We start from the raw sequence: 27,933 nt of genomic DNA on the forward strand, positions 1-27,933 counted from the left end.
TGCAAATCCCATCATGGTCCTCTCGCAAGAGTTAGCGATGATAATGGGATATCACCCACGTCAAGCGGACCCAGAAAATCCCAGCCACTAACAAGAATAAATGAGGAACAGTTGCCATGAGGGTGAAGAACAAACAACGTTGCAATGGGAAATCAGGTTTACGGTGAGAAAGGAATTAATATCACACAAGTTTTTCTTGTCTGGGCTAAAGGTGAAAGTGATTTGCGAGGAGATATTTTTAATGAATGGTGAGTATACAAAACATCAATTAAAAACAATAAGCCACTACTTAAGGAAACTATGTGGAAGGTAACATAACAGAGCCACCTGCTGGTAAATCGATACATTTCTGCCATTCACCAAGATGAATGCAAATTAAACAAAAGCTTAGTTTAAAATTTTCCATTAAGAAATCAGGAAGAATCATGGTAGCTGTCAATGTAATTTGCACATTTCCTACTTTCTGGTACTTTGGATGTGACCAGCAACTCATTCACCATGTTGTGATAGGCAACTGCAGGATCGAAGCCTGACTCCAATAACCAATCCCAGTAATACACAAGGTCCAGCTTCGAATGATAAGAATGCTTTGAATTCTGGTAAATTATATTCATGATTCTAAGGAGAAAGGAAAGAAACAGCGCCTTTTATTTCTGAAATCTGTTTTCAGTCTTACCTGTGAACGTTAGGTTATTGTGCTGGCGTTGCCATTAACCCCACAAAATAAACACGCTTTTAATATACATCTGGGGTGTTGGGCATTGAAGAGGAATGGATGGGGAAGGGGTGATTTTGACTGCCAGCAGGTTGGTGATAGAAAGCGGCTGGTTTTGATTAGATTCCCGCCCATCGTGGCAAGAATGAGGTCAAGCCATTTTTTAACTCTTGAACTTCATGAGCATTCCGGGTGGGAATGGGGTGAGATGTTACACCAGCCTACGGCACTGAGATGGGGTGAGATGTTACACCAGCCTACGGCACTGAGGCAAGCATGAGGACCAGGATTCTGGGGAGCTCTAGCAATGGGGGAGATGAGATGGACGGGGAGGATGCAGAAAGAGTTCGGGCAAGTGAGGCTTAAACTGTGTTCATTGGCTTCCAGTTTCCACAATAGTTCACTACAGTTGGAGTATTGTGTCTTTGACAGTTTGGGACAAACTTGATGGATCAGCCAATCTTTTCCCATCTGTCTTTTCATATGGTTGCAAGTCATTGGTCGATATTTTACGACCTTGCTCGGGCGAGGCTTGTAAAATCCTGCCTGAAGCCAACGGAGAATTCCGTTCTGCGAGCTGCGCCTGCCCCAGGGGGCGGGTTTGGCGGTAAAATTCCGGCTAATGTCTGTGCATTGTCGAATACACATGTCCAAATATGCAAATTAATTAAACCTGAAATTTTCTTTTAAAAGATCGCTACTATGCAAATAAAATGAGAAAAAATAATTTTGGTCCAGCCTCCGCTGACAGGACTTCATAGTATAATACTGACTGTTCACTTAGACCAAAAGAACTTGGTGATTTCACTCAGAAAAGTTTCATGGTCAGGGAAATGCTGAGGTCAATTTAATGCAATACAAGGTGCCCATTTGAGTTCAGATCAGAGTAAAAATAGGAAATGGTGAAAATACAAAGCTTGCGTCTCAAAATAAAAATAGTGAAGCACTGATTTCGATATGGACTTTCCATCACAATTGTTCTAATGAAGAGATTGCAGCTGTACTGGTAAACCACCCACTTCCATTTTTCACAGAAGTAACATGTGCTGTGGATAAAGGGGAACCGGTAGATGTACAGTACTTAGTTTTCCAGAAGGCATTTAATAAAGTGTCACATCAAAGGTCATTGCATAAAAAAAAGCTCATGGTGTAGGGGATAATTATTGGCATGGATTGAAAGTTGGGCAGCTACCAGGAAACAGGGAGTGGGCACAAATGGATTATTTTCTGGTTGGCAAGATGTATTGAGTGCTGTGCTATAGGGGTCAGTGCTGGGGCCTAAACGTTTTACAATTTATATAAATGACTTACATGAAGGGACCAATGGTATAGTTGCCAGATTTTATTACTACTGAAGGGAGGTGGCAGTTTTTCAAGGAATGTCTTTCTAGGGTTCTACAGGACAATGTTCCGAGCAGACAGGGAGGAGTTGGTAGGTTAAAGGAACCGTGGTGTACGAAAGCTGTGCGGGACCTAGTCGAGAAGAAAAGGAAAGCGTACAAAAGGTTCAGAGAGCTTGGCGAAGATAGGGATCTAGATGAGTATACGGCTTGTAGGAAGGGACTAAAGGAGGAAATTAGGAGAGCCAGAAGGGGTCACGAGAAGGCCTTGGCAAGTAGAATTAAGGAAAACCCTAAGGCGTTCTATAAATATGTGAAAAGTAAAAGGATGAGACGTGAAGGAATAGGGCCTCTAAAAAGGTGAAGGCGGGAAAATCAGTACGGAACCAGTAGAAATGGCAGAGGTGCTTAATGAGTATTTTGCCTCAGTTTTCACAGAGGAGAAGGACATGGGTGGATGTACTGTGGGCTTGCGGTGGACTGAAAAGATTGAGTATGTGGACTTTAACAAAGAGGGTGTGCTGGAATCTTTGAATGGCATCAAGATAGATAAGTCGCCGGGTCCGGATGGGATGTACCCCAGGTTACTGTGGGAGACGAGGGAAGAGATTGCAGAGCCTCTGGCGATGATCCTTGCGTCGTCGATGGAGACGGGAGAGGTGCCGGAGGATTGGAGGATTGCAGATGTGGTTCCTATTTGCAAGAAGAGGAATAGGGATAGCCCAGGAAATTACCGACCGGTGAGTCTAACCTCAGTGGTTGGTAAACTGATGAAGAAGATCCTGAGGGACAAGATTTATGAGCATTTAGAGAGGTTTAGTATGCTCAAGAATCCTCAGCATGGCTTTGTCAAAGGCAGATCGTGCCTTACGAGCCTGGTGGAGTTCTTCGAAAATGTGACTAAACACATTGACGAAGGGAAAGCGGTAGAAGTGGTTTATATGGATTTTAGCAAGGCGTTCGATAAGGTCCCCCATGCAAGGCTTCTAGAAAAAGTGAGAGGGCATGGGATCCAAGGGGCTGCTGCCCTGTGGATCCAGAACTGGCTTGCCCAAAGGAGGCAGAGAGTGTGTATAGATGGGTCTTTTTCTAATTGGAGGTCGGTCACCAGTGGTGTGCCCCAGGGATCTGTTCTGGGACCCTTGCTGTTTGTCATTTTCATAAATGACCTGGATGAGGAAGTGGAGGGATGGGTTGATAAGTTTGCCGACGACACGAAGGTTGGTAGGGTTGTGGATAGTCTGGAGGGATGTCAGAAGTTACAGAGGGACATAGATAGGATGCAAGACTGGGCGGAGAAGTGGCAGATGGACTTCAACCCAGATAAATGCGTAGTGGTCCATTTTGGCAGGTCAAATGGGATGAAGGAGTACAATATAAAGGGAAAGACTCTTAGTACGGTAGAGGATCAGAAGGACCTTGGGGTCCATAGGACTCTAAAATCGGCCCCGCAGGTGGAGGAGGTGGTTAAGAAGGCGTATAGTGTGCTGGCCTTTATCAATCGAGGGATTGAGTTTAGGGGTCCGGGGATAATGATGCAGCTATATAAGACCCTCGTCAGACCCCACTTGGAGTACTGTGCTCAGTTCTGGTTGCCTCATTACAGGAAGGATGTGGATAAGATTGAAAGGGTGCAGAGGAGATTTACAAGGATGTTGCCTGGATTGAGTGGCATGCCTTATGAGGATAGGCTGAGGGAGCTCGGTCTTTTCTCCTTGGAGAGACGTAGGATGAGAGGAGACCTAATAGAGGTATATAAGGTGTTGAGAGGCATAGATCGGGTGGACTCTCAGGAGGCTTTTTCCCAGGGTGGAAATGGCTGCTACGAGAGGACACAGGTTTAAGGTGCTGGGGGGTAGGTACAGGGGAAATGTTAGGGGGAAGTTTTTCACACAGAGGGTGGTGGGCGAGTGGAATCGGCTGCCGTCAGTGGTGGTGGAGGCAAACTCAATAGGGTCTTTTAAGAGACTCCTGGATGAGTACATGGGACTTAATAGGATGGAGGGTTATAGGTAGACCTAAAAGGTAGGGATATGTTCGGCACAACTTGTGGGGCCGAAGGGCCTGTTTTTGTGCTGTAGTTTTCTATGTTTCTATACAAAGATAGATAGGAAATTAGGTTGTGAATAGGACATAAGGAGGCTACAAAGAGATATTGGTAGATTAAGTGACTGGACAAAAATCTGGCAAATGGAGTATAATGTGAGAAAATGTGAAATTGTCCATTTTGGCAGAAGAATAAAAAATAAGCATATTATCAAAGTGGTGAGATATTGCACAACTCTGGGATGCAGAGGGATCTGGGTGTCCTACTACATGAATCGCAAAAGCCAGGCACAGCAAGTAATTAGAAAAGCTAATAGAATGTTATCATTTATTGAGAGGGGAATTGAATACAAAAGTAGTGAGGTTATGCTTCAGTTGGAGGTCAGGCATTGGTGAGATCACATCTAGAGTACTGCGTACATTATTGATCTTTTTTAAGGAAGAGTGTAAAGCATTAGAAGTCCAGAGTAGGTTTAATAGACTAATACGAGAAATGGGCAGGTTTTCTTCTGAAGAAAGGTTGGACAGGTTGGGCTTGTGTGTGTTGTAGTTTAGAAGAGTAAGAGATGACTTGATTGAAATATGTAATATACTGAGGGCTATTGACTGGGTGGATATTGAGAGGATGTTTCCTCTTGTGGGAGAACCTACAACTAGAGGTTACTTTTTAAAAATAAGGAGTTTTCCGTTTAAGACAGAGATGAGGAGAATTCTTTTCTCTCAAAGGGTTGTGTGTCTTTGGAACTCTCTTCCTCAAAACACTGTGGAAGCAGAGTCTTTGAATATTTTTAAGGCAGAGGTAGGTTGATTCTTGATAAACAAGGGGGATAAAAGATTATTGAGAGTGGGTGAGAATGTGGAATTGAGGTTACAATCAGATCAGCCAGGATCTTATTGAATGTTGGAACAGGCTCAAGGGGCCGAGTGGCCTACTCCTGCTCCTAATTCATATTTTTGTCCCTCCTGATAGACCTGTCATGCAACCAGGTTTCTAATGTTTGCTAAAAGCAAATTACTGCGGATGCTGGAATCTGAAACCAAAAGAGAAAGTGCTGGAAAATCTCAGCAGGTCTGGCAGCATCTGTAAGGAGAGAAAAGAGCTGATGTTTCGAGTCCAGACTGCCCTTTGTCAAAGCTTTGTCAAAGGGTTATCTGGACTGGAAACTTCAGCTCTTTTCTCTCCTTACAGATGCTGCCAGACCTGCTGAGATTTTCCAGCGTTTTCTCTTTTGGTTTCTAATGTTTGCTGTTTTCCTCTTTTAATTTCTAAAATTTAGATTGCAATAGTTGGTAAATTAACAAAGAAAGTCATCTTGACCTGCCAGTAGTTAGTGGGTGCTCCTTATGGACACACCAACATATTTAAGGGATTATTTTATAAATGCAGTTCCCAAGACTCTAGCCTCGTACAGGGGAAGCACAGGATGGAAAATTGTAGAAATTGGTCCTTATGATTTTATCAAATTGTTACTCGCAGTTTGGAGTCATCTTGTACTTTTGATGTACACTCATCAGGCTTAGTTTCCAACATACTTTTTAAACTGGTGTGCTGGGCCAAATACCCCAATGCATTTTGTGTCAACCATTACCTCATGAGAAGGAAGAATGAAGAGTGAATTTCTGCTTGCACAGAAAACTCCACTTTGTACAATAAAAATGAGATCCTGATAGTTGTTCAAGTTGCCATGTAACAGAAATCCAAACATCTGTTCTTGTAGTTTCAGTAGTGAACAGTGTTCCATTTAAAAATTAGTTGTTGTGTACAGCCAATTTTTTAGTGCGCAGGTCTTTAAATGTTTTTGTGTGGTCTTTCTAATAAATCCTGCACAGTCCCTTGCAGACTGCTGTGTGGCCATGCACGAGTGCAGCTGAGCAGAAACATTGCAATTAATGACTTAATTACCAGAGGAAAAGAGATTTTCTCATGTATCTCATTAAAGAATTAACCTGACTAATTATCAATTGGCTTAACTTTTGAGGTCAGTTTCAATAAAATTTAGTTTCAATTTAATTTATTTAAATTAGTATTTGAATATATTGGAAATATCTTCTTGGAGGAATGTGGAAAAACAGGAAACACACATATTAATAAGCATCTCACAAATACAACAATAACTTTGCAAGGCCTGAGGACGTGCATGTCTTTGCCTCTGTCTCAGCTCACCTGTTGCTGAAGCCCTCATTACCTCTAGAACTGGCTATTCCAATGCACTCCTGGCTGGTCTCCCACATTCTAATATCGCCGTAAACTTGAAGTCATCTAAAACTTTGCTGCCCATAATTTAATTTGCACCAAGCCCCGTTCCCTAACACCCTGTGCTCAATGACCTCCATTGACTCCCGGTCAAACAAGAACTTGATTTTAAAATTCCCATCTGTGTTTTCAAATCACTTCATGGTTGGTCCGTGCCTATCACTGCAATCTGCTCAAACTCCACAACCCTCGGGTATCTGTGCTCCTCTAATTCTGGCCTCTTCTGCATTTCCAATTATAATTACTCCACCATTGATGGTTGTAGTTTGGTTGCCTAGTTCCCAAATACCCTCCCTATACCGCTTTACCTCACTTTCCTCCTTTAAGACATCCTTTAAGGCCAACCTCTTTGAACAAGCTTTTGGTCATCTGACCTAATATCTCCTCATGTGGTTCTGTGTCATACTTTGTTTAATAATGCTCCTGTGAGGTGCTTGGAGAGTTTTATTACGTTAAAGGTGCTATAAGTTGCTGTCTTGTGTTCAAAGCCCTGAAACCGTTTAATTTTACATAACACCAAAAGAAAATGATGAGGTAAAAGAGGAAGAAGAAAACACACAAAATAAATTATAAAATTAATCTGTATTATGAAATGTAAAGTGAAAGCATGGTGTAAAGCGACTTAATAACAAGAGTATAAAATATTTGGACTATAACTTGCAAATGCCATAAATGAACAGTATAACAAATAAGTTAATGTTTTGACTTACAGGGGATCAGATAAAACAGTACACAAATGGCTGAGGTTGCCACTCATTGTCAGATGCCAAGGTAGCTCTTGGTAAAGCTTCAGGGTGTAATCCTGTTGTGAAAAGTACTCTGCAAGTAGCTGGTGAATATGGGTCTTTTCACAATTAAAGTGATTTTGAAAAGATTTGAAAGTGGATTCAGTAACTGGGGATATAACACCTGCAATTTAGAACAGACATAGAACTAAGCATATAAATAAACAAAAGATACAAATACACTTTTCACACTGCCATTAAATAGATTTTGTTTAAATTCTGTGAACATTACTTACATTTTCATAGGAAGGCCAGCTTTTACTGTATTGCCTTTGAACTGAGTGGCTAGCTAGGCCCAGAGGGCAGTTAAGTGAGAACCATATTGCTGTGGGTCTGGAGTCACATTGTAAGCCAGACAGGGTAGCAGATTAATGAACCAGATGGGTTCTTAAGTAACAATCAATGATAGCTTCATGGCTATCATTACTGAGACTTGCTTTTAGTTTAAATTCCACCAAATGTACTATGGATTTGAACCCATGTCCCTCAGAGCATTAGCCTGAGTCTCTGGAGTACTACTCCAGTGACATTACCATTATGTCACCATCACCCCTTAAATGTAATTAACTCTTGGTGTACTGCCATTTTCAACTTGACAATTTTTGATTAAGTGGTAATATCACAATGACTAGGGGCTTAGAGCTCCGAAAGCTTGTGTGGCTTTTGCTACCAAATAAACCTGTTGGACTTTAACCTGGTGTTGTTAAACTTCTTACTGTGTTTACCCCAGTCCAACGCCGGCATCTCCACATCATAGCGACCAGGAAACAGGGAGTAGGCAAAAATAGGTCATTTGAGTGGATTGCCAAAGGAATCAGTGCTGGGGCCTCAATTATTTACAATCTATATTAATGCCAGATACACAATTTACTTCACAGTAATTGTTTACCACTTCAAATATAAGTACAAGGACAATGAATAGCACAGTTTTTGTAAATGTATCAACAGTTCCATTGAAGATAATACAAAGAAAATATGTCCCAAAAAAATGTAACTCTTCCTTTCCAAATATAACGCAAGACTATTTTACCTAGAAGGTAATGCTCTACAGCATCCCGGATGGATTTGTGGGTGAAATTTAACAATCCATCTGGCCTTTCTTGTATCCATTCCATGGAGGCAGTACGGAAAACAGCCCAGTCAAAGCTACTGACCTCGTTAGTCCCCACATAGCCCAGATGTTTAAGAAGCTGGTGGATGTCTTCCTCATTTAATCCAAACCGGGATATACTAAGCAGGCAGAGGACATCAACTATCCAGCCCTTCATCCCTGCAATGTGGTGCAAAAGGAATTACAGGAACACAAGGAAAAATGGTCATACGAGGGAAAAGTTTTCAGATCTGTAGAAACAATCGAATAGTTATAGCAGATGCATTTGATTTTCATTCCTTTAATTCTTCTTATTTTTAATATAAATTCGTTTTAGAGGAACGGGTAAATTTTGTGAAGCCTTGTGCAACATAGGAATAGGAATAGCCATTCAGTTCCTTGAACTTGTTCTACCATTGACTTTGATCATGGCTGCTCTGCATCTTAACTCCATGACTCATGCCTTGGTTCTATAGCCCTTAATAGCCCTGCCTAACAAAAGCCTTCTGATCTCAGTTTTCAAATTGAAATTGACCTCAGAGAGCGTTCCATATTCCCACTACTCCTTGTTTGAAGAGTTTTCAAACCTCACCCTTGAATGGTCAATCTCTAATTGTAAAATTATGCTCCTTTGTTCCAGACTTCCCCACCAGAGAAAGTTGTTTTTCTCTACTTACGCCTTTCAACACTTCCGATCATTTTGAACACCTTTATTAGATCACGCCTTAATCTTCTTTATTCAAGGGGATACAAACCTATTCCAGCTTTCATAATTTAACCCTTTTAAGCCCCAGCATTATCCTGGTGAAACAAAAACAGAAAATTCTGGAAAATCTCAGCAGGTCTGACAGCATTTGTGGGGAGAGAATAAAGCCAACGTTGAGTCTAGACGACCCTTCATTGGAGCAGTTTCAGATTCCAACATCCACAGTATTTTGCTTTTATATTATCCTGGTGGATTTGTGCAGCACCTTCCAAAGTTAAAATATCCTCCTTTAGAATTGAATGCAGTACTCCAGATGGGATCTAACAAGAGTTTATTTTACTGCCATCCGGTCACATCATCCTTGCAATTGTCCGCTTTGTTGTGGTTGTACGTGACACCTCCTGGACAGTGCAGTACCTTGAAAACTTTACTGTTATATTTTAGGGTTAGGGTTAGGTTATTAGCTCCATAGGTATTAACACGCTGATCTGAAGTTGATTGGATTTGTGTGGAAGGAGCAATCTTTCACGGTGGCACAGTGGTTAGCACTGCTGCCTCACAGCGCCAGGGACCCGGGTTCGATTCCCAGCTTGGATCACTGTTTGTTCGGAGTTTGCACGTTCTCCCCATGTCTGCGTGGGTTTCCTCCCACAGTCTGAAAGATGTGCTGGTTAGGTGCATTGACCCAAACAGGTGCCGGAATGTGACGACTAGGGGAATTTCACAGTAACTTCATTGCCTTACTTATGATTAATGAATAAACTTTACTTGACTTTAACTTTACTTTCTGACAGTATTAATATTAAAAATTCTTCCAACAACACGTAGTTTTTCATATATAATTTATAGTACAGACATTTGACCCAATTGGTCCATGCTCATGCTTATGGTCTGCTAAAGCCTCCCCCCACCCTACTTTACCTCACCCTATTAACATATCCTTCAATTCTTTGCTTTGTCTTTTGCTTATCTAGCTCCCCTTGAAATGTTACTATCCAGTTAAGTTCACACAATGTAACAAACCATACTTTCTTCAGTAAATTTAATCTCCAATACTGTTATATGAAAACACAAGTAAGAAGGATTAAAATAATTCAGTCAGGAGTTTTCAGGCCCAGATACTCCAACTGGACATCAGGGGTGCACAGAAAATCAGTCTAGAAAAGGATAGGGCTACACTGCGATGGTACTCATAATTGAATAACCAGAATACATTCACCGCCTAGGCCGTTATCCAAAGAAGGGCATGTCAGCGAGGTACTGGAAGGCAGCTGAGTGAAACATCTGCTTCTCTCTTCACCAATGCTGTCCAGCAATTTCTGTTTTCATTTCAGATTTTCAGCATCTGTTGTGTTTTATGTTTGAGGTAATATCGGCCGGGATTCACCGGGCCTGGCAGCCCCTGGGCCGTTGAATTGGGCACCTGGCCTATAACGGGATGGGTGGCAAACCATCTCAATGCTCCTGGCCTGCCCCGCTGGCCACAATGAGGTCCCTGCCCACCAATGAGCATGCAAACCTCTAATTACCGGGCTGAAAGCCAGATTCAGCGGCCTCCTGCGATGCACTCACTCTCCCCCACTCATGGCAAACGTGGTTCTGGTGTCTTGGACTCTGAGGGGGGCAAGGAGGTAAGTGCTGTGCCCATGTGCCCCTCTGTCACTGCCAGGCTGTAGAGGGAGGGTCCCCCAAGGGACCTGGGGGAGGATAGGGGGGATATCCACCTGGATAGGGGTCTGGTGGCTACACTTGTCCTTGTTGCCCTGGAAAAGATGTTGCTCAGTTTCAGGATGACGAATTCAGGCACTGCGGCATTCCATTCCACAATAGGGATTGGGCCATGTGTCAAAAGCTCTGTAAAGTGCTCTGTTAGAAATGACCCGTCAGGATTACACGGGAGATCCCCTTGCTTTTTCTCATAACCCACAGCTGCTGTCAAACCCCTTTGAAGTGCTTTGATGGTCAGTTTCACTGGGGAATTCTCTGTTAACATTGAAAGGTTAGCATCTGGTGTCTGCATCCTTTGAAGTGTTTTGATTAATAAGTATTGACCCACTAGCAAAGAGCCTTATTTGTTTTTCTTTCCCTTCACAGTTGAATGCATCTGGACTGCAGCCTTTGTTCCTAACCGCAATGTTAATAAACATTCAGCCGTTTGATTGACGGGATGGATATTTTCGGAGGTTTAACATCCTTTTCTCTATCCCCAATGTTTACAAATCACCCGAGATGCATTCAACCGTGTGGAATCGAGTGGTGCGGTGATTCTGACCACTTCCCAGTGTCTAAGGTGCATGGTTATCAAAGTGACCAGGGCACTTCAAAGGCTTTAGAGAACAGAAACACGACTGAATATCTTACCCAAAATCATCATCCTGAAACTCAATGCCTTTTCCAATGCAACGAGGACAAGTACAACCACTAGGCACCTAAACTGGGGGTGTCCCCCAAGGTCAACCCCTTCCCCTGGCTCAAGTAAACCCAATTCACAAGTCCCTTGGGGGGTGGGGGGGGCTCTCCCTTTGCAGCCTGGCAGCAGCAGAGGGGCATACTGGCACAGCAATTGCCTCTTTGCCCTGCCTCTGATTGGAGGCACCAGGTCAGGGTATCTGCCAGGGTTCCAAGGGGCTATGCCAGGTTGACACTAGGAGTCCTGAGGGTGGTACAGGCAGTGCCCCCCCCCCAGCCCCCCCTGCCCCCCCCCCCACCAATCTGTCAGTGTGTGTGGCTGGCGGCTCAGTGTACTTGGAAAATTGGCATGGGATTATAGGAAAATGACTATAGACTAAATAAATTGATTAGCTTCAAAGGGTACAACAATGCCAAAGCTAGTCTTCTAAGCAAATCACAGAAAATCTGCTATTAACGAGAGAGACACTATTCAGACTATTATTAGCATCGGGTCAGCAAAGCATGCGGATTGCGTTCCCGGTCTATTCCCCAAAATGTCAAAGAACGAAGAACAATACAGCACAGGAACAGGCCCTTCGGCCCTCCAAGCCCGCGCCGCTCCCTGGTCCAAACTAGACCATTCAGATATGTCGCACAAAAATTGGAACAAATCCATAGAATTCCTGCACTACAGAAAACGCCATCTGGCCCATCGAGTCTGCACTGACTCTCAGAAAGAGCATCCTACCAGGCCTATCCCCCCATCCTATCTGCGTAACCCCACGCATTTACCGAGGCAAATCCACACAACCTGCACACCTTTGGAGTGTGGGAGGAAACCGGAGCATCCGGGAGGAAATCCACACAGACAGTAGGAGAAGGTGCAAACTCCACACACAGTCAGTCACCCGAAGCCAGAATTGAACCCGGGTTCCTGGCGTTGTGAGGCAGCAGTGCTAACCACTGTGCCGCTGAGGGTTAAATGTTCAAAATGTGCAAAATCATGTTCTGAGTAGGTAGCTGTGCTTGCCAGGAAGAGCACGAGTTAGAGAATCAGAGCTGGATGGACTAATGTATTGGAATATATCATTTTTCAGGTGCTAAATCGCCTTCTCTCCTAAATCTTCAATATGGTGAGCAGGAGGTGCACACACATTAGGAGCCAAAACAGCACTGACGTACTGGTAACAGCAACTTCATTGCAGTATAACTTCATTGCAATGTTAATGTAAGTCTACTTGTGACACTAAAAGACAAACTTAAAAAAAACAATGTTCTGTACCCATGTCTGAAACATTCCATGTGGAAATTGTTTGTGGCATACACTACATTAGAACAGAAACTACAAAAAAATGCTTAATTGGCTATAAAGCATTGGGGTTCGCTGAGGCCACGAAAGGTGCACTCCAATTTTCAACGCACCCCAAATACCTTTGCATTCTCCAGGCTCTGCCAATCAAACCAACCCACCAACATGTCCTTAAACTGACCAATCAAAATCAGACAGATAAAAGACAGATATTATTATTATAAATTACTGAATGAGTAAAATTCTGGCATAAGAGTTATATTGGAGACAAATATGAGGACCTTATTTTTTTGACCTAAATAGGATAGAACAGGGTCATTTCAAATGCTTAAAAACTAGTCACAGTGGATGTCCTGAGAGAATTGGCGATCCATAGATCATTTAAATGTATTGAACAGGTACATTAAATAAATAAAAAACCTCAGTGGATTCTGGTCTTTATATTCTAGAGGACTAGAGTACAAGAGAACTGTGACTGTGTGGCCAAATTCCCCTCCAACTCGATTTTCAAGTTTGCTGACGACACCACTGTAGTGGGTCGGATCTCAAACAATGATGAGACAGAGTACAGGAGTGAAATAGAGAATCTGGTGAACTGGTGCGGTGACAATCATCTTTCCCTCAAAATGAAGGAGATTGTCATCGTCTTCAGGAAGTGTAGATGAGAACATGCCCCTGTCTACATCAACGTGAACAAAGTAGAAAGGGTCGAGAGCTTCAAGTTTTTAGGTGTCCAGATCACCAACAACCTACTTGGTCCCCCCCATCCCGACAATATAGTTAAGAAAGCCCGTCAACGCCTCTACTTTCTCAGAAGACTAAGGAAATTTGGCATGTCAGTTACGACTCTCATCAACTTTTACAGATGCACCATAGAAATCATTCTTTCTGGTTGCGTCACAGCTTGGTACGGCTCCTGCTCTGCCCAAGACCGCAAGGAACTACAAAAGGTTGTGAATGTAGCCCAATCCATCACGCAAACCAGCCTCCCATCCATTGACTCTGTCTACACTGCCTCGGCAAAGCAGCCAGCATAATTAAGGAGCCCATGCACCCCGGACATTCTCTCTTCCACCTTCTTCCGTCGGGAAAGAGACACAAAAGTCTGAGGTCACATACCAATCGACTCAAAAACAGCTTCTTCCCCGCTGCCATCAGACTTTTGAATGGACCTACCCTGCATTAAGTTGATCTTTCTCTGTACCCTAGCTATGACTGTAACACTACATTCTCCACTCTCTCCTTTTCTCCTCTATGAACGGTATGCCTTGTCTGTATAGCGCGCAAGAAACAATACTGTTCACTGTATGCTAATACATGTGACAATAATAAATCAAATCAAATCAAAAATTATGGCAAAGCCATACAGCCACTTGGTCAAACCATACCTAGGATACTATAAGAAAAGTCTGGGCACCACACCCAAGGATATTTTGGCCTTCGCAGAAGAGCAACATAGATTTAGCAGAATGATATTTAGACTCCAAGGGTGGGATTTTCTGGCCGCGCTCGCCCCAATGCTGGAATGTCCCACCCGAGGTCAACAGACCTTTGCGCGGTCCGTGTCCCACCTGCTACGATTCCTGTGGCGGGCGGGACAGGAAAATTCCGCCATAAGAGTTAAATCACAAGGCAAAAATTATACGAACTAGGGTTGTACCCATTAAAATTTTAAAGGTTAAGGGACGATTTGATCTGAATTTTTAAGATATTAAGGAAAATGGACAGAACTTGTTTCCGCTGGTCACAGTCTAGGACGTAATCGAAAAGTCAGAACCAGACTTTTCAGTAGGAAAATCAGGTCAACATTTCTGCACAGAAGGATGGTGGAAGTCTGGAACTGTCTTCCGCAAATGGCCATTGAAACTACATCAATTGTTAATTATGGGCCGGATACTCCAATCTCGCCTGCAGCTGGTATTCTCCAGTCCCGCTGCAGTGAATGAAGATTTAGCTGAGCGCCAAATTCTCCATTCTCGCTGGCAGCAGTGGTGGGGCATGAATGCCTGAGAATTCCGGCCTGTAAATTTGAGGTTGGTAGATTATTATTAATCAAAGGTACTAAAGGTCAATGGCAGGCATATGAAGTTAAATAGCAGGTCAGCAATGATCGCATTGAATTGCAAAAGCGATTGGATGAACTAAATGGCCTATCCTTGTTTCTATATTGCAGGGCTACAGAGTGTTATTCTGATTCACTGCTGATGGGATTGTTCAGAATGGGCTACAGTCAATGGTCGATGTTGGTGCCTTATTCCAAGTTGGGCCTGATGCTGCTCCTGGTTAGCTCTCCTACGCTTCCTATTAAGTGGGGCGGCACGATGGCACAGTGGTTAGCACTGCTACCCCACAGCGCCAGGGACCTGGGTTCAATTCCCGGCTTGGGTCACTGTCTGTGTGGAGTTTGCACGTTCTCCCCGTGTCTGTGTAGGTTTCCTCCGGGTGCTCCGGTTTCCTCCCACAGTCCGAAAGACGTGCTGGTTTGGTGCATTGGCCATGCTAAATTCTCCCTCAGTGCACCGGAACAGGCGCCGGAGTGTGGTGACTTGGAGATTTTCACAGTAACTTCATTGCAGTGTTAAGGTAAGCCTACTTGTGACACTAGTAAATAAATTTAACTTATTAAACCATTGTTGGTCTGCAGGATTTCTGGATGAAGTGGACTTTGCCAGGTTGGCAAGGCTGAGACCACATTTGCTTTTTGAAAAACAGCCATTTTTCATCACTAAACATCAGAAAAGCGACCTTATCCATTCTTCTTGGAAGAGAATTGAACTTGGCTTTCAAGGACAAATCGGAACACAAAATGGAACAAAGTTGTAATTTTAATAGATAAGCAACTGCTATGTCAAATCTTCTTTATATTTATGTGAACATCATGTCAGTTTTCTCTGTGGCTTTTGTAAGCTTTATGGATTATTTTAACTGTCACATAAAATATAGTTACTAACCTGATCTGGAAGAATGAGAACAGGAAGAAGGAGTGATGTCTTTTACTCTGCCATCAGTCATGTTCTCATTAACCCAACTATAGTCTTCAATCCACCGCCTAAGTACAGCAGCCCACAACTCCTGAATAGAATGACAGTGGAGATATTCATCCAGACAATCTGTCTCATTTCTGAATGCTCCACATACTCGAAGCTCGTTAGCCAATATAACCAGGACTAGTGGAATTGTGCTCAGTTTTCTATCCATGATATTTTGAATATGGCTCTCATGCAGTTCTTTGTGGGGCATGGCCAGATGGTTCTGGAAGATACGGATCCTGAATGTATCCTCAGTTCTATTGGAAAGGTGCACCAATTTAACTTTTTCATACATTGACAATGATTTGTAGGCAAGGTTCGAAGTGGCACTGGTTACAATGAGCCTGCAATGACGTGGGAGAGGCCATGGAAGCCATGAGAATTCCTTTACCTGCAGAGAGAGGTTAGTATCAATAAATTGCAGAATAAGTGTTGAAAAGATTTGCTAGCTATTCAAAATGCACATCATATTTTTCTGGGTTTATTTCAAAACTCTTTAGAAAAATAAATAATTACTAAGCTCCTGGCATTTGAACTTTGTCAAATCAATGATGAGGTCAAAATAAATCATGAATGTTACAGTTATAAACTGTGTGGATGCTGCAAATTACTGAGACAAACTCCACTTTCATTGTCTTGTTATTGAATATTATGAATGGAATATACAAGAGGCCCACACCACTACTGTAATGTTTTATTTTATTTCATATAAAGCTTGGATTGATTATTGGATTTTCTTTCCTTGGGTCAATTAATGGCCATTTAAGTACTTCATTCCAAACCCGTGACGTGCTCCTCCCCTCCCATGGCAAGGGAGGACCATATCAAACAGGTAGCTCTGCAGCTTTTACCACCATGGATTGGTGTCAGGAAAACATCAGAGGCATCTCCCAACAAAGTCACATCTCCCCCTTTACACCTACCATGGAGCCTCTCAAAGCCAGCCCTTCTCACCCCACTGACTGTGGTCTCAGCCACGTTCCACTGATAACCTGGACTTGTTGATGACTGGCATCCATAACATCCTTTTTTTGAGTAACTGCCTGTAGTCCTGCTCGAGCCTGGCACTACAGAACTGCCGCCCAATTGGTTTGGCTGGTAGCTCTCTGAGGTGGGACTTCCATCCAAGATGGGGGTGGAATTCTCACCCTTAGACAATTAATGCTTTTTGGAGGGTCAGATAGCTGTGGAGCAGGTGGCACAGTGGTTAGCACTGCTGCCTCACAGCTCCAGGGACCTGGGTTTGATTCCCAGCTTGGGTCACGTCAGTGCGGAGTTTGCACATTCTCCCCGTGTCTGCATGGGTTTCCTCCGGGTGCTCCTGCTTCCACCCACACTGCAAAGATACGTGGGTTAGGTTGATTGGCCATGCTAAGTTGCCCCTTAATGTCCCAGGATACGTAGGTTAGAGGGATTAGTGGGGTAACTATGTGGAGTGACGGAGATAGGGCCTGGGTGGGATTGTTGTCGGTGCAGACTTGATGGGCCGAATGGCCTCCTTCTGCCCTGTAGGGCTTTTATGATTCTATCTGCAAAATCCTGCCCCTTATTTTTAAAAGCTCTAAAGATCTGTTTTATTATCAAATTATCATTAATAATGAGAAGAATACCTGGATCATTGACATCCCATGGGTTCCAGTTAGTTGATCAGCACCATCTAACACCAGCACACATGGTTTTAAACCAATTGCTGCTATGAAGGCTTCGCGGATCATCTGAAACGTCCAAATATCTGCAGGATTTGCACTGAAAGCATCCGGGTGATGTTGAGTTCCTGAAATTCAATTCGAAAAATGTTTCATACTTACTGTGCATTGATTCATATTCACTTTCCAATGAGCTGACAGCAATACATAGCCCAGTGGGGATGGGGATGGCATAGACCAATGGGAAATCTCACAGCATCTTCCATCTCCTGCCTCAGAAATTATGCAGCTGGGGATTTTGTGACATGCGCCATGACAGGGTGAGCTGGATGGCATGCGTCCCGCTGTCATATCTGGGCACTATTTTTAAAAGGCGACCAGACATCCACTCAATATTAACACTGAGATGTCTGGAAGGGGAGCTGAGGGGCCAGCCCCAAAGTTTAGTGATTCCTCCCTGCAGGTCTGGAGGAAGATAGTTTTCCTGGCTGATGGGAGGAGGAGGCCAAGCTGGGAGACCAACCCCGCACAGGCACAGGTGATTGATGCAGTAAATGCCCAGGGGATACACAAGAGGTCGGCCATACTATGTCTCAAGAGGATGAACGACTGTATTGGCTCTGCTAATGAAAGTCTCATCAGATGATCGCATAAACCACAACACACCAATATGTCAAGGTACATGCGCCTCAGTGACCACACACCACTGCAGTGCATCCACTCTGTGATGGGTGGCTACTGTGACCCTTTCACACTTCAATAGACAGAGAACCCTGCCAGGAAGGGGTGGAGATGAAGCAGATGGAAAACAGGCTAAGGTGCAGAGGGAACCAGCAACCTCCGTCAATCAGATGCCTGTCTGAGTCTTCTTGCGCGTGGATGGGCTCAGAGCTCTATACGGAGCTGGTTCACAACACTTCTACACAATTCACACCAATTAGGATAAGAATGAGAAATGATCCAAATTATAATTTTCAAATGCATACAACTCCTCTCAAACCCATGTTCTGAAGTCTTTGAGCAGGATTAGATCTATCACTACCACAGAGATTTCAGTCCTGGGCCCGCTGATTGTATGGTAACGCTCATTACCATCATTTATACAGCTCCGCGCCGATTTCTGGTCTGGAGCTGACGACGCTGGAAATCCGATGGCCGGAGATTCGCAGAGCCTGTGGCGCCCAGCGGGGAGCCCGATAAATGGCCTCCACTTGAGTCCCAGGGCAGCAGGCTGGGAGAATTTCTCCCAAGACGTTTCACTCCAGATATGATTCAAATGGCCCACTAAGGAGCTTTTATGAAACAAGGTTTATTTAAGAATACAGTTAACACATAGAAAGAAAACTAGCAATAACTTTTACCAATTACAAACAAGAAAAAACAAACCACCATGATATTGTAAATACCTTAACAGCTCAATGTACTATTCCAACACAACAAACCTTCTTACAAACATACACCCACCCCAGGTTTAGCACAGAAAATACGAATGCTCACGTGGTTTAGCAGCTCTGTAACACCTCCTGTGACTTAATCCTTTGGTTGGAGATATGAACTCTGGCTTCTCTGTTCTGGAAATCCCAGCACCTCGGGATAGAGATAATGCCACTGCTTGCCTCTAGCTAGCAAACCACCAACCCCAAAATCTTGACTCCAGGAAAGCAAGAAAACCTGCTTCCAGCTAGCCAACAGAATTGATCACACGAGGGAGAGAGACCAACTCACTGCCTCCAGCCTGGAGTCCAAACACCTTCTAACTAGCCAGCAACCAAAACTGAAAGAAAAAGAACTCTTGGAAGAGGAAATAAACCGTCCCACCTGACCTGTCTTCCCAAAACAATTCAAAAAGGGTTGTAAACTCCCAGAGAGTGCATTAGGCCCTAACACAAAACCCCATTTAAATCATTTAAGCAACAATAAAATATGCCACTACGGAGCTCATGGTGCCCTCACTGTCTGCTACGTGAAAACTCACCTAAAAAAAACGGGTCTGGAACTCTCCTATTTTCAGGCTAGCTGGGCACATGTAAAATCTTGTAAAATTCCACCCTCTACACCTTAAACAAGTTCAAGCACCACTGCCGTCTTAAAATCAGTAGGAAATAGACATACGCGTGATGTGCCGAAGTCACATGGTTCCATTTCCATGTGAAATTACACATGTTGTGCATTCTTGTCAGTAGACTGACAAGCAATAGATCTCGATAATGTCCTTAAATATTTATCATGCTTGATTCTTAAAAAAAAACATAATTACCAAAATATTCATGACGTAGTTTTAAAATGCAGTGCCTCATGAAGGACATGATATCGTGGCTGGCAGAGCTGCTCCCCACAAAGTGAGTTATCACCAGGATACTTGGGTTTCTCAGCGTGAAGTGTTTTAGCCAATTGCAGATCACCGTTGACTTGCCACAGCCTTTCTCACCACACAGTAATATAACAGACATACTTTGCCTACATCTACAAGTTAATCAGAAGAAAAATATATCAAAAAGTGATCAACATTGAAGCCACTTTTACCCATCCCCCCCCCCCCCACCTTGTAACCAATATTATTAACATAACATCCATGGTGATTCCATGAAGCTGCTAGGGAATTTTGTTCTTCATTGCTAGAGAGATGGAGTTTAACAACGGGGAGGTTATGTTGCAGCTGTATAAGGTGCTGGTGAGGCCACACCTGGAGTACTGTGTACAGTTTTGGTCTTCTTACTTGAGAAAGGACATACTGGCACTGGAGGGGGTGCAGAGGAGATTCACTAGGTTGATTCCAGAGTTGAGAGGGTTGGCTTATGAGGAGAGACTGGGTAGACTGGGACTATACTCATTGGAATAGAGAAGAATGAGGGGAGATCTTATAAAAACATAAGATTATGAAGGGAATAGATTAGAAGCAGGGAGGTTGTTTCCACTGGCAGGTGAAATTAGAATGAGGAGGGGCATGCCCGCAAAATAAGGTTTAAAGTTTATTTATTAGTGTCACAAGTAGGCTTATATCAACACTGCAATGAAGTTAACTGTGAAAATCCCCTCGTCGCCACACTCCGGCACCTGTTCAGGTACACGGAGGGAGAATTTAGCATGGCCAATGTATCTAACCAGCACGTCTTTTGAACTGTGGGAGGAAACCGGTGCATCCAGAGGAAACCCACGCAGACACGGGAAGAACGTGCAGACTCCGCACAGACAGTGACCCAAGCCGAGAATCAAACCTGGGTCCCTGGCACTGTGAGACAGCAGTGCTAACCACTGGACCACCGTGCCACCCCAGGGGAGCAGGTTTAGGACTGAGTTGAGGAGGAACTTCTTCACCCAATGGGTTGTGAATCTATGGAATTCCCTGCCCAATGAAGCAGTTGAGGCTACCTCATTGAATGTTTTTAAGGCAAGGATAGATAAATTTTTGAACAATAAAGGAATTAAGGGTTATGGTGAGCAGGTGGGTAAGTGGAGCTGAGTCCACGAAAAGATTAGCCATGATCTTATTGAATGGCGGAGCAGGCTCGAGGGGCCGGATGGCCTCTGCTCCTAGTTTTTACATTCTAAATTAACCATTCAATATGGATTTCCTGGCACCGTAACATGGATTATGGCTCAAATGTTTTTAAAATGTTCTTCATCCAATCAAAGAGAAAATCGCAATAGTATATATTTTTTCAAAACATAGTACTCCTTCAGATCTTGTGGCACAGTGGCAGCGTCTCTACCTTTGAGCTAGACACTCCAGCGCAGCCAAACAGATTGATCTTCAGTCTGAAAACCCTCCCAATACACCTGAGGGCAAGTAGTATGAGTGAGAGAGTTTTCTGGTCAGCCATACTGCAGAAGGCAACAGTAAATCACTGCAGTACTTTGCCAAGCATGATCATGGACCAATCCATTAGAGGTTTATGGCCGCTAATGTCCTATTAGGGCATCTACCTTAAGGAGAAGGATGAGGTCTTCCTTCTGGGAAAAAAAAGTACTGCTCCTTCCATGTAATTTGTGACTTGTTTATACCCAACACTTTATTCAATTGACTCCATCGAAACAAATGTTACACTAATTCTTCATCCAGTTATTTAGAAGGAAGTTGAAGAAGTTTTAAAGTTTATTTATTAGTCACAAGTAGGCTTACATTAACACTGCAATGAAGTTACTGTGAAAATCCCCTGGTCGCCACACTTCAGCGCCTGTTCGGGTACACTGAGGGAGAATTTAGCATGGCCAATGCACCTAACCAGCACATCTTTGGACTGTGGGAGGAAACCGGAGTACCCGGAGGAAACCCACGCAGACACGGGGAGAACGTGCAGACTCCACACAGACAGTGACCCGAGCCGGGAATCGAACCCGGGTCCCTGGCGTTGTGAGGCGGCAGTGCTAACCACTGTGCCACCACCACCACACCCCCCATCCATGAAATAATGCAAATATTTAACATTTAAGTAAACTATAGATATATTTCTGACCTTCATTTTAAAATTTCCATCTCTCCCCATTTTATAATACCCCTTCCACAGAATCATTTTCTCGTGGCAAGAATGGAGAGAAATGAACTTGCATTCATAATTGTTGCTTCACACACAGATTTATCATCATCTCGTGCTGCAATCCTAGCTGTGATAGAATTGCACTGCCAGCATAATTAAATCATTGTCATGGCAGTATTAGCACTAAGTGTCAATTCTCACAAAAGAACACATTAAAACTGACAGTTTAGATAAATACTGAGAAAATAAACAGCAAGAACAAAAGAGGTATCTGAGAAATGGAAATAAAGTTAAAGTTTATTTAGTGGTCACAAGTAAGGCTTACATTAACACTGCAATGAAGTTACTATGAAATTCCCCTAGTTGCCACAGTCTGGCGCCTGTTCGGGCACTCTGAGGGAGAATTTAGCATGACCAATGCACCTAACCAGCACGTTTTTCAGAATGTGGGAGGAAACCGGAGCACTCGGAGGAAACCCACGCAGACACGGGGAGAATGTGCAAACTCCACACAGACAGTGACCCAAGCTGGGAATCGAACCCGAGTCCCTGGCGCTGTGAGGCAGCAGTGCTAACCGCTGTGCCACCGTGCTGCCCAAATGCAGAACAAGATCAAGATGGGAATTCAGAATGTAAAGTCACAAAGTTTAATAATCTGACGTCACGTTCATGAACATTATAATTGCACAAGCCTGAATCAAAATAAAAGGCTTTCCCTTTTTGTCTACCACACCTTGGCTTCACTGCACAAAAGGCACCGGTACGTTTATTTTCAGTTAATCCATTGTTGGCTTCCATATAAATGCCACTTCGGGAAGAACCAGCAAATGTGTCTAGAATTCTGAAAACCTTCTTTGTTTCTGTTGTTTGCACAAACGTTTGGCTATACCTTTGAGAAAATGCTTCATGATAACAAAGTTCTAGATAACTTTCATGATCTGAAAGAGAGAACATTCCTGGCAAGGTTCATTTGTTCCAATGCTACGCAGTTAGTTCAATGACAACAGTCAATAGGTGCTACTTTGGGTTAAAACTACTATTGCAAGCTGTAAAATATCTTTACTTATAACATTGCAAAGTATATTTTATAATGCCAATGTTCTACTCCAACCTAATCAGAACACACACAGACTGAAATCTTCAAAAGGTCTATCATAGGGATTTTTAAAACATTTTACCTGATTTTGTACTGCACTGATTTCCAATTTTATATGACTATATGACACATTGTTGTTTTAATTCAAGGCACCACAGCTAAGCAGCAATAGGGATAAATGGTTTGTCCTTAGCTCCACATTGCAGGTAAATCTAGAAGCTAATCCTCTGCCTCACACTATTACCAGTGAATCATTCTTAAAACCATTAATTTCAAATATATGTCGATGTACTTTTCATTCTCATCAAAACCAGGGAGTGGATAATAAGTCTTTTGTGGGTGTTCATTTCGGTTTTCTCTCTCCAAATGACAAATTTGTTAGTCTGACACACAAACTGTCCAATCAAAATATGACTTTATGCTTTCCTGAGGAAACCACCAACCTGACACCTTAAGAATTGCATGATCTTTTTCTAATTTGACTGTAAAATAAATACTCAATGCTGTTTTTGTTTATACCCACCAAATAAATCCTATCCTCTGTTTAATAATTATGCAATTATTATCAGTGTAGTGGCAATAATTAAATTAAACTCATGTTCCCTTGGGTTTCTGCACTCCCTGGGATTAATTTAAGCATTTACCTTTGCTTTGTAAAAACGACAAACAGAACTATCAAGCGAAGTCTTTATTTATCATAAATCATTGTTATTTATTATTAATTTGTCTATTTATTATTGCATTATCAAAAATACCTAAATGTTGCAAAGCAAGACACCAATAAACATATTCCCCTCACGTCCTAATGTGCTTTTTTTATTCTTTCATGGGACGTGGGCATCGCTGGCTAGACCAGCATTCATTGCCCGTTCCAAATCACTCTTGAGAAAGTGGTGGCGAGCTGCCTTCTTGAACCACAGAAGTCCATGTGGTGTAGGGGCACTCACTGTGCTATTAGGAAGGGAAATCTACTGATTAGAGAAACATTGAAATGGCCAACTTCTGCAGAACTGTCCCTGAAATATAGTTTGACACCATGGGCTACATTTTCAGTCGGGGATCGGGAATTCGATGCCTGGATCATTTTTGGGCCCTGACTCTGCATCACTGATATTTCACAATCTTTCAAATGTAGTTCCCCTAATCGGACCGGGGGCAAGCTTGACACTCAATTAATGGTGAGGAGTGCTGCCAGGCGGTGGGAGCTTATAGCTGAGTGTAATCCTCAAAGGGAAATGACAGCTATGACTGGGCTTGCAAAATAGAGGAGACAGGAGATCGGAAGGCCAGCAGCCTCATAGAAGAGAGAAGTAGCCAAACAGCAAACAAAAAATTACTGCTCTCCAACTGGACCATTAACCCTTTATATCAAAATGTATGACAAACATGACTCGATTGCTTCTCTGAATTGTACCCAACAGCGGCGCATGAATATGCTCCAGAATGTTTGGGTCTGCCAACCTGGGACTTGAAAATTGACTTCTGGCCCTCCCTGGCCCTTTTTTGGACTGATGGGGCAGCAATTGACCGAGCTGGATTTGTCCTGTGTACTGGACATACCTGGGCAATTTTCCACATTGCTGGGTCAATGCCAGCATTGTAGGTGTACTGGAACAGCCTGGCTAGGGGTGTGGAATGTTCTGGAGCACGGCATTAGTACTATTGCCAGAATATTGTCAGGGTCCATAGCCTTTAGCCATTTCTTGATGTCACGTGGAGTGAATCAAACTGGCCAAAGACTCTCATCTGTGATGTTGGGGTCATCCGGGGAGGCCAAGATGGATCATCCACATGGCACTTCCGGGTGAAGATTGTTGCAAATGTTTCAGCCTTATCTTTTGCACTGATGTGCTGGGCTTCCCTATCAGTGAGGGCAGGGATATTTCTGGAGCCTCCTCCTCCTTCATTGATTGGTGTGGCAGGACTGCAGCGCTTGGATCTGATCCATTGGTTGTGGGATCCTTTAGTTCTATCCATCCCTTGCTGCGTATGCTGTTTGGCACACAAGCCATCCTGCGTTGTAGCTTCACCAGGTTGACACCTCATTTTTAGGAATGCCTGGTGCTGCTCTTGGCATGCATGCCTGCACCCTTCATTGAATCAGGGTTGACCCACTGGCTCAGTGATGATGGTAGAGTGGAGGATATGTGGCTGAATACAATTCTGCTGCTCTAAATGACCCACAGCGCCTCAAGGATGCCCAGTCTTGAGTTGCTGGATCTGTTTGAAATCTCTCATTTAGCACAGTAGTGATGCCACACAATATGATGGAGGGATTCCACAAATAGAGGAGGCTCTTCATATTCCACTGTCCCTCAACACAACTGATATTAAAGGCCAGTGCCTTTTCTTCAACATACTCCCCATTTCATTGGCTATATTAACAGATGTCGAACTTCATGAGTCAGTATTTCAGCTTGGTAAAACTTTGTTCAAAGTTTTCTTTCCCCATTGAGTTGATAATGTCATAATACAATAATTCAGCTTATTAATCTTTTCCATTTCCAATTTCAAACATTGACCATATTGACTGAAGAATAACCTCCAATCTGTGTCCTTCAGGAAGAAGTTGATTCAACAACACCAGTGACCAAATGTGTTAATAGCAGAGCCAAGAATAGAATTGGCTTTTATTACATGATCGTGCGATAAGCTTACCTGTTTGCAAAGGAACTAAATCCATGGGATACAATTTGTCAATAGCATCTCTGCAGTTTATCAAGACTGCTTCTCCTAATTCTTCAACTGTCCTAAAAATTTCAACAGGTAATCCTTTATTGACTATCTTTTCCTTCAGTTCCCATACCTTCCGTTCCTCATAATGATCCCTACTTTTATATTTGCTCTCTATCATTTCCCTTTTCTCCTGTGGAACCTGCTGAAGTATATCGTCGACATACTGGGAATCTCGGAAATAAAAGAAGCTGAACCCAGAGTTCTTCAGCAGAGCTGCTTCAGTAATCTCAAGCTCCATCAGACTGTAATTTTTGTAATCTTCATGCAATATCCAAGAGTAGCCATTTCTTGCTGCAATTTGTATATTCTTTTCGACCTTGGATAAAGCTTCCACATCCGTTCCACTTGCATCTGGTGGGCAATACTCACCATATTTCTGACCTAACAAGCAGATGAAGAAAGGTGAGTATTTGGCGATGAAGTCTAATGAAACCTTTAGGTGGTGGGAATCTGTGCTCTGGTGATGACTTCCTTCATGTGATGCCCACTGCATGTCTAAAACTTTAAAGCTGCTTCTTCTGCTGTCACAGAATTCACTTAGAAGAGGGAAAACATCACTTTTCAAATAGTTTATTTCCTCCCGAAAATCCTCAGATGTTGAACGGAGAAAAACCCAAATGGGTGGTCGATAGATGGAATCTGGGTGACATGTAAAACATTCAGTGTCCTCTGGCTCAATGTTCCTCAGTATTTTTAGACATCCACTCATGGTTGTAAATTTTAGGATATTTTCTTAAGTTCTTTCTACCCAAAGAATGAGCACTGTTTTTTTTTTAAATCATAGAATTCTTGTGACTTTTCCCTCAAAATTGCAGAAGGTGCAAATGGAATTACATGCAGCCATCTTGTTTATGTGTGCATGTTCATCAACTTCTGCAGCACTTCCATTGGAGATGTGAAATAAAAATGGTCCTTTGAATGGGTTCAGAATTCCTTACATAACAACTTCGGTTCCACGTTGCTGATATCGTCAGCTTCTTCACAATTACTAAAATAGAATGGAAATTTGTGTTTTAAGAAATCACTGCAAATTTGTAACTCTAAATGGTTTGTATTGCTATCTTTTTAGACAACTGTGTATTCCATTTCAACCTAATTAAAGTACTTTATAAAAAAAGATAGTGATTTCTTTAATTGCACAAGAACCTAAGGATAAGCCCGTCGAGCCTGCTGCATCATTGAGTGAAATCATAACTCATCTTCGACTGCACAGTGGTTAGCGCCGCTGCCTCACAGCGCCAGGGACCCAGGTTCGATTCCTGGCTTGGGTCACTATCTGTGTGGAGTTTGCACATTCTCCCAGTGTCTGCGTGGGTTTCCTCCGGGTGCTCCGGTTTCCTCTCGGTCCGAAAGACATGCTGGTTAGGTGCATTGACCCAAACAGGCACCAGACTGTGGCGACTCGGGGGAATTTCACAGTAACTTCATTGCAGTGCAAATGTAAGCCTTACTTGTGACTAATAAACTTGTTGAACTGTCCCTATATTCCTTGCTCTCCAGAAATCTAGATGTCTCAGTTTTGAATAAACTTAATTTCTGAACTTCTACAGGCAATTCACACACACTCAATTTTACAAACTTCAATGCGTTGCAAACCAGATCTAGTTATACTTCTTCAAGTAGACCTTCCTGGTTTAAGCGCACGTACTGACATCTCTGCAACACCGCATTGCCACAGGAACAGAGATCTTCCAGCACAGAAGGAGGCCATTCAGCCCATTGTGCCTGAAGAAATGGCAGCACCCTCGGAAGAGAGTAGGCCATTCCATCCTTAAGGTCTACCTTTCCCCATTTAATTATATTGTGGCAGATGTGTACTCCATCTAAAATTACTTACCTTAGCTCAAAATGCCCACCCGTCCCTTTAATACCATTATTCAGTAGAATATATTTTTGTCTTAGCTTTGATAATTTCAGTTTACCCTCAGCATCCACAGGTTTTCCAGGAGAGCATTCTGAATTTATGCTACCAATTCCATGAAAATGTGCTTCTGATTTGCCTGTTTCCTGGTGAAAGATAAAAATGGGTCTCCTTCAGAAGCCTCACAAACAGCTCTTGGGAGCTTGCAACCAACATCAAAATATTAGTCTGACAGGCACTTGAACACCACCGGATCCACCATATGAACTCACCCCAAGAGAATTGTGATTGCTTTGTTCATCTGCAAATGTTTTTGAGCTAGGATCATTAAAAAAAAATCTCTGGGAGAAACATTTTTCATATAAAAGTCTTGCAAAAATGCAGAGTGCCCGCTTCCGGATGCTACTTAATATTTGTAACAGCACCTTCAGTTTTTTAAAATGTTTTTTTATTA

The 27,933-nt window shown here is 42.9% G+C and overlaps 1 protein-coding gene across 1 annotated transcript in view; it reads right to left on the reverse strand.

Annotated features, from left to right (window-relative positions):
* The window catches only part of LOC144498477 (tetratricopeptide repeat protein 41-like), a 56,817-nt gene that overhangs the window by 22,884 nt on the left and 6,000 nt on the right, over nt 1-27,933 (reverse strand). Inside the window, exons 2-10 of the mRNA XM_078219653.1 lie at nt 25,541-26,606; nt 22,520-22,742; nt 19,569-19,774; nt 17,276-17,439; nt 15,609-16,056; nt 14,208-14,210; nt 8,171-8,410; nt 7,066-7,264; nt 461-618 (exon numbers count right to left, since the gene is read on the reverse strand). Of these exons, the coding sequence (XP_078075779.1) occupies nt 461-618; nt 7,066-7,264; nt 8,171-8,410; nt 14,208-14,210; nt 15,609-16,056; nt 17,276-17,439; nt 19,569-19,774; nt 22,520-22,742; nt 25,541-26,327 (2,428 nt within the window). The 5' untranslated portion in view covers nt 26,328-26,606. The remainder of the gene's footprint in view (nt 1-460; nt 619-7,065; nt 7,265-8,170; nt 8,411-14,207; nt 14,211-15,608; nt 16,057-17,275; nt 17,440-19,568; nt 19,775-22,519; nt 22,743-25,540; nt 26,607-27,933) is intronic.

The sequence above is a fragment of the Mustelus asterias genome, chromosome 9 (assembly GCF_964213995.1).
Source record: "Mustelus asterias chromosome 9, sMusAst1.hap1.1, whole genome shotgun sequence".
Lineage (NCBI taxonomy): Eukaryota > Metazoa > Chordata > Chondrichthyes > Carcharhiniformes > Triakidae > Mustelus > Mustelus asterias.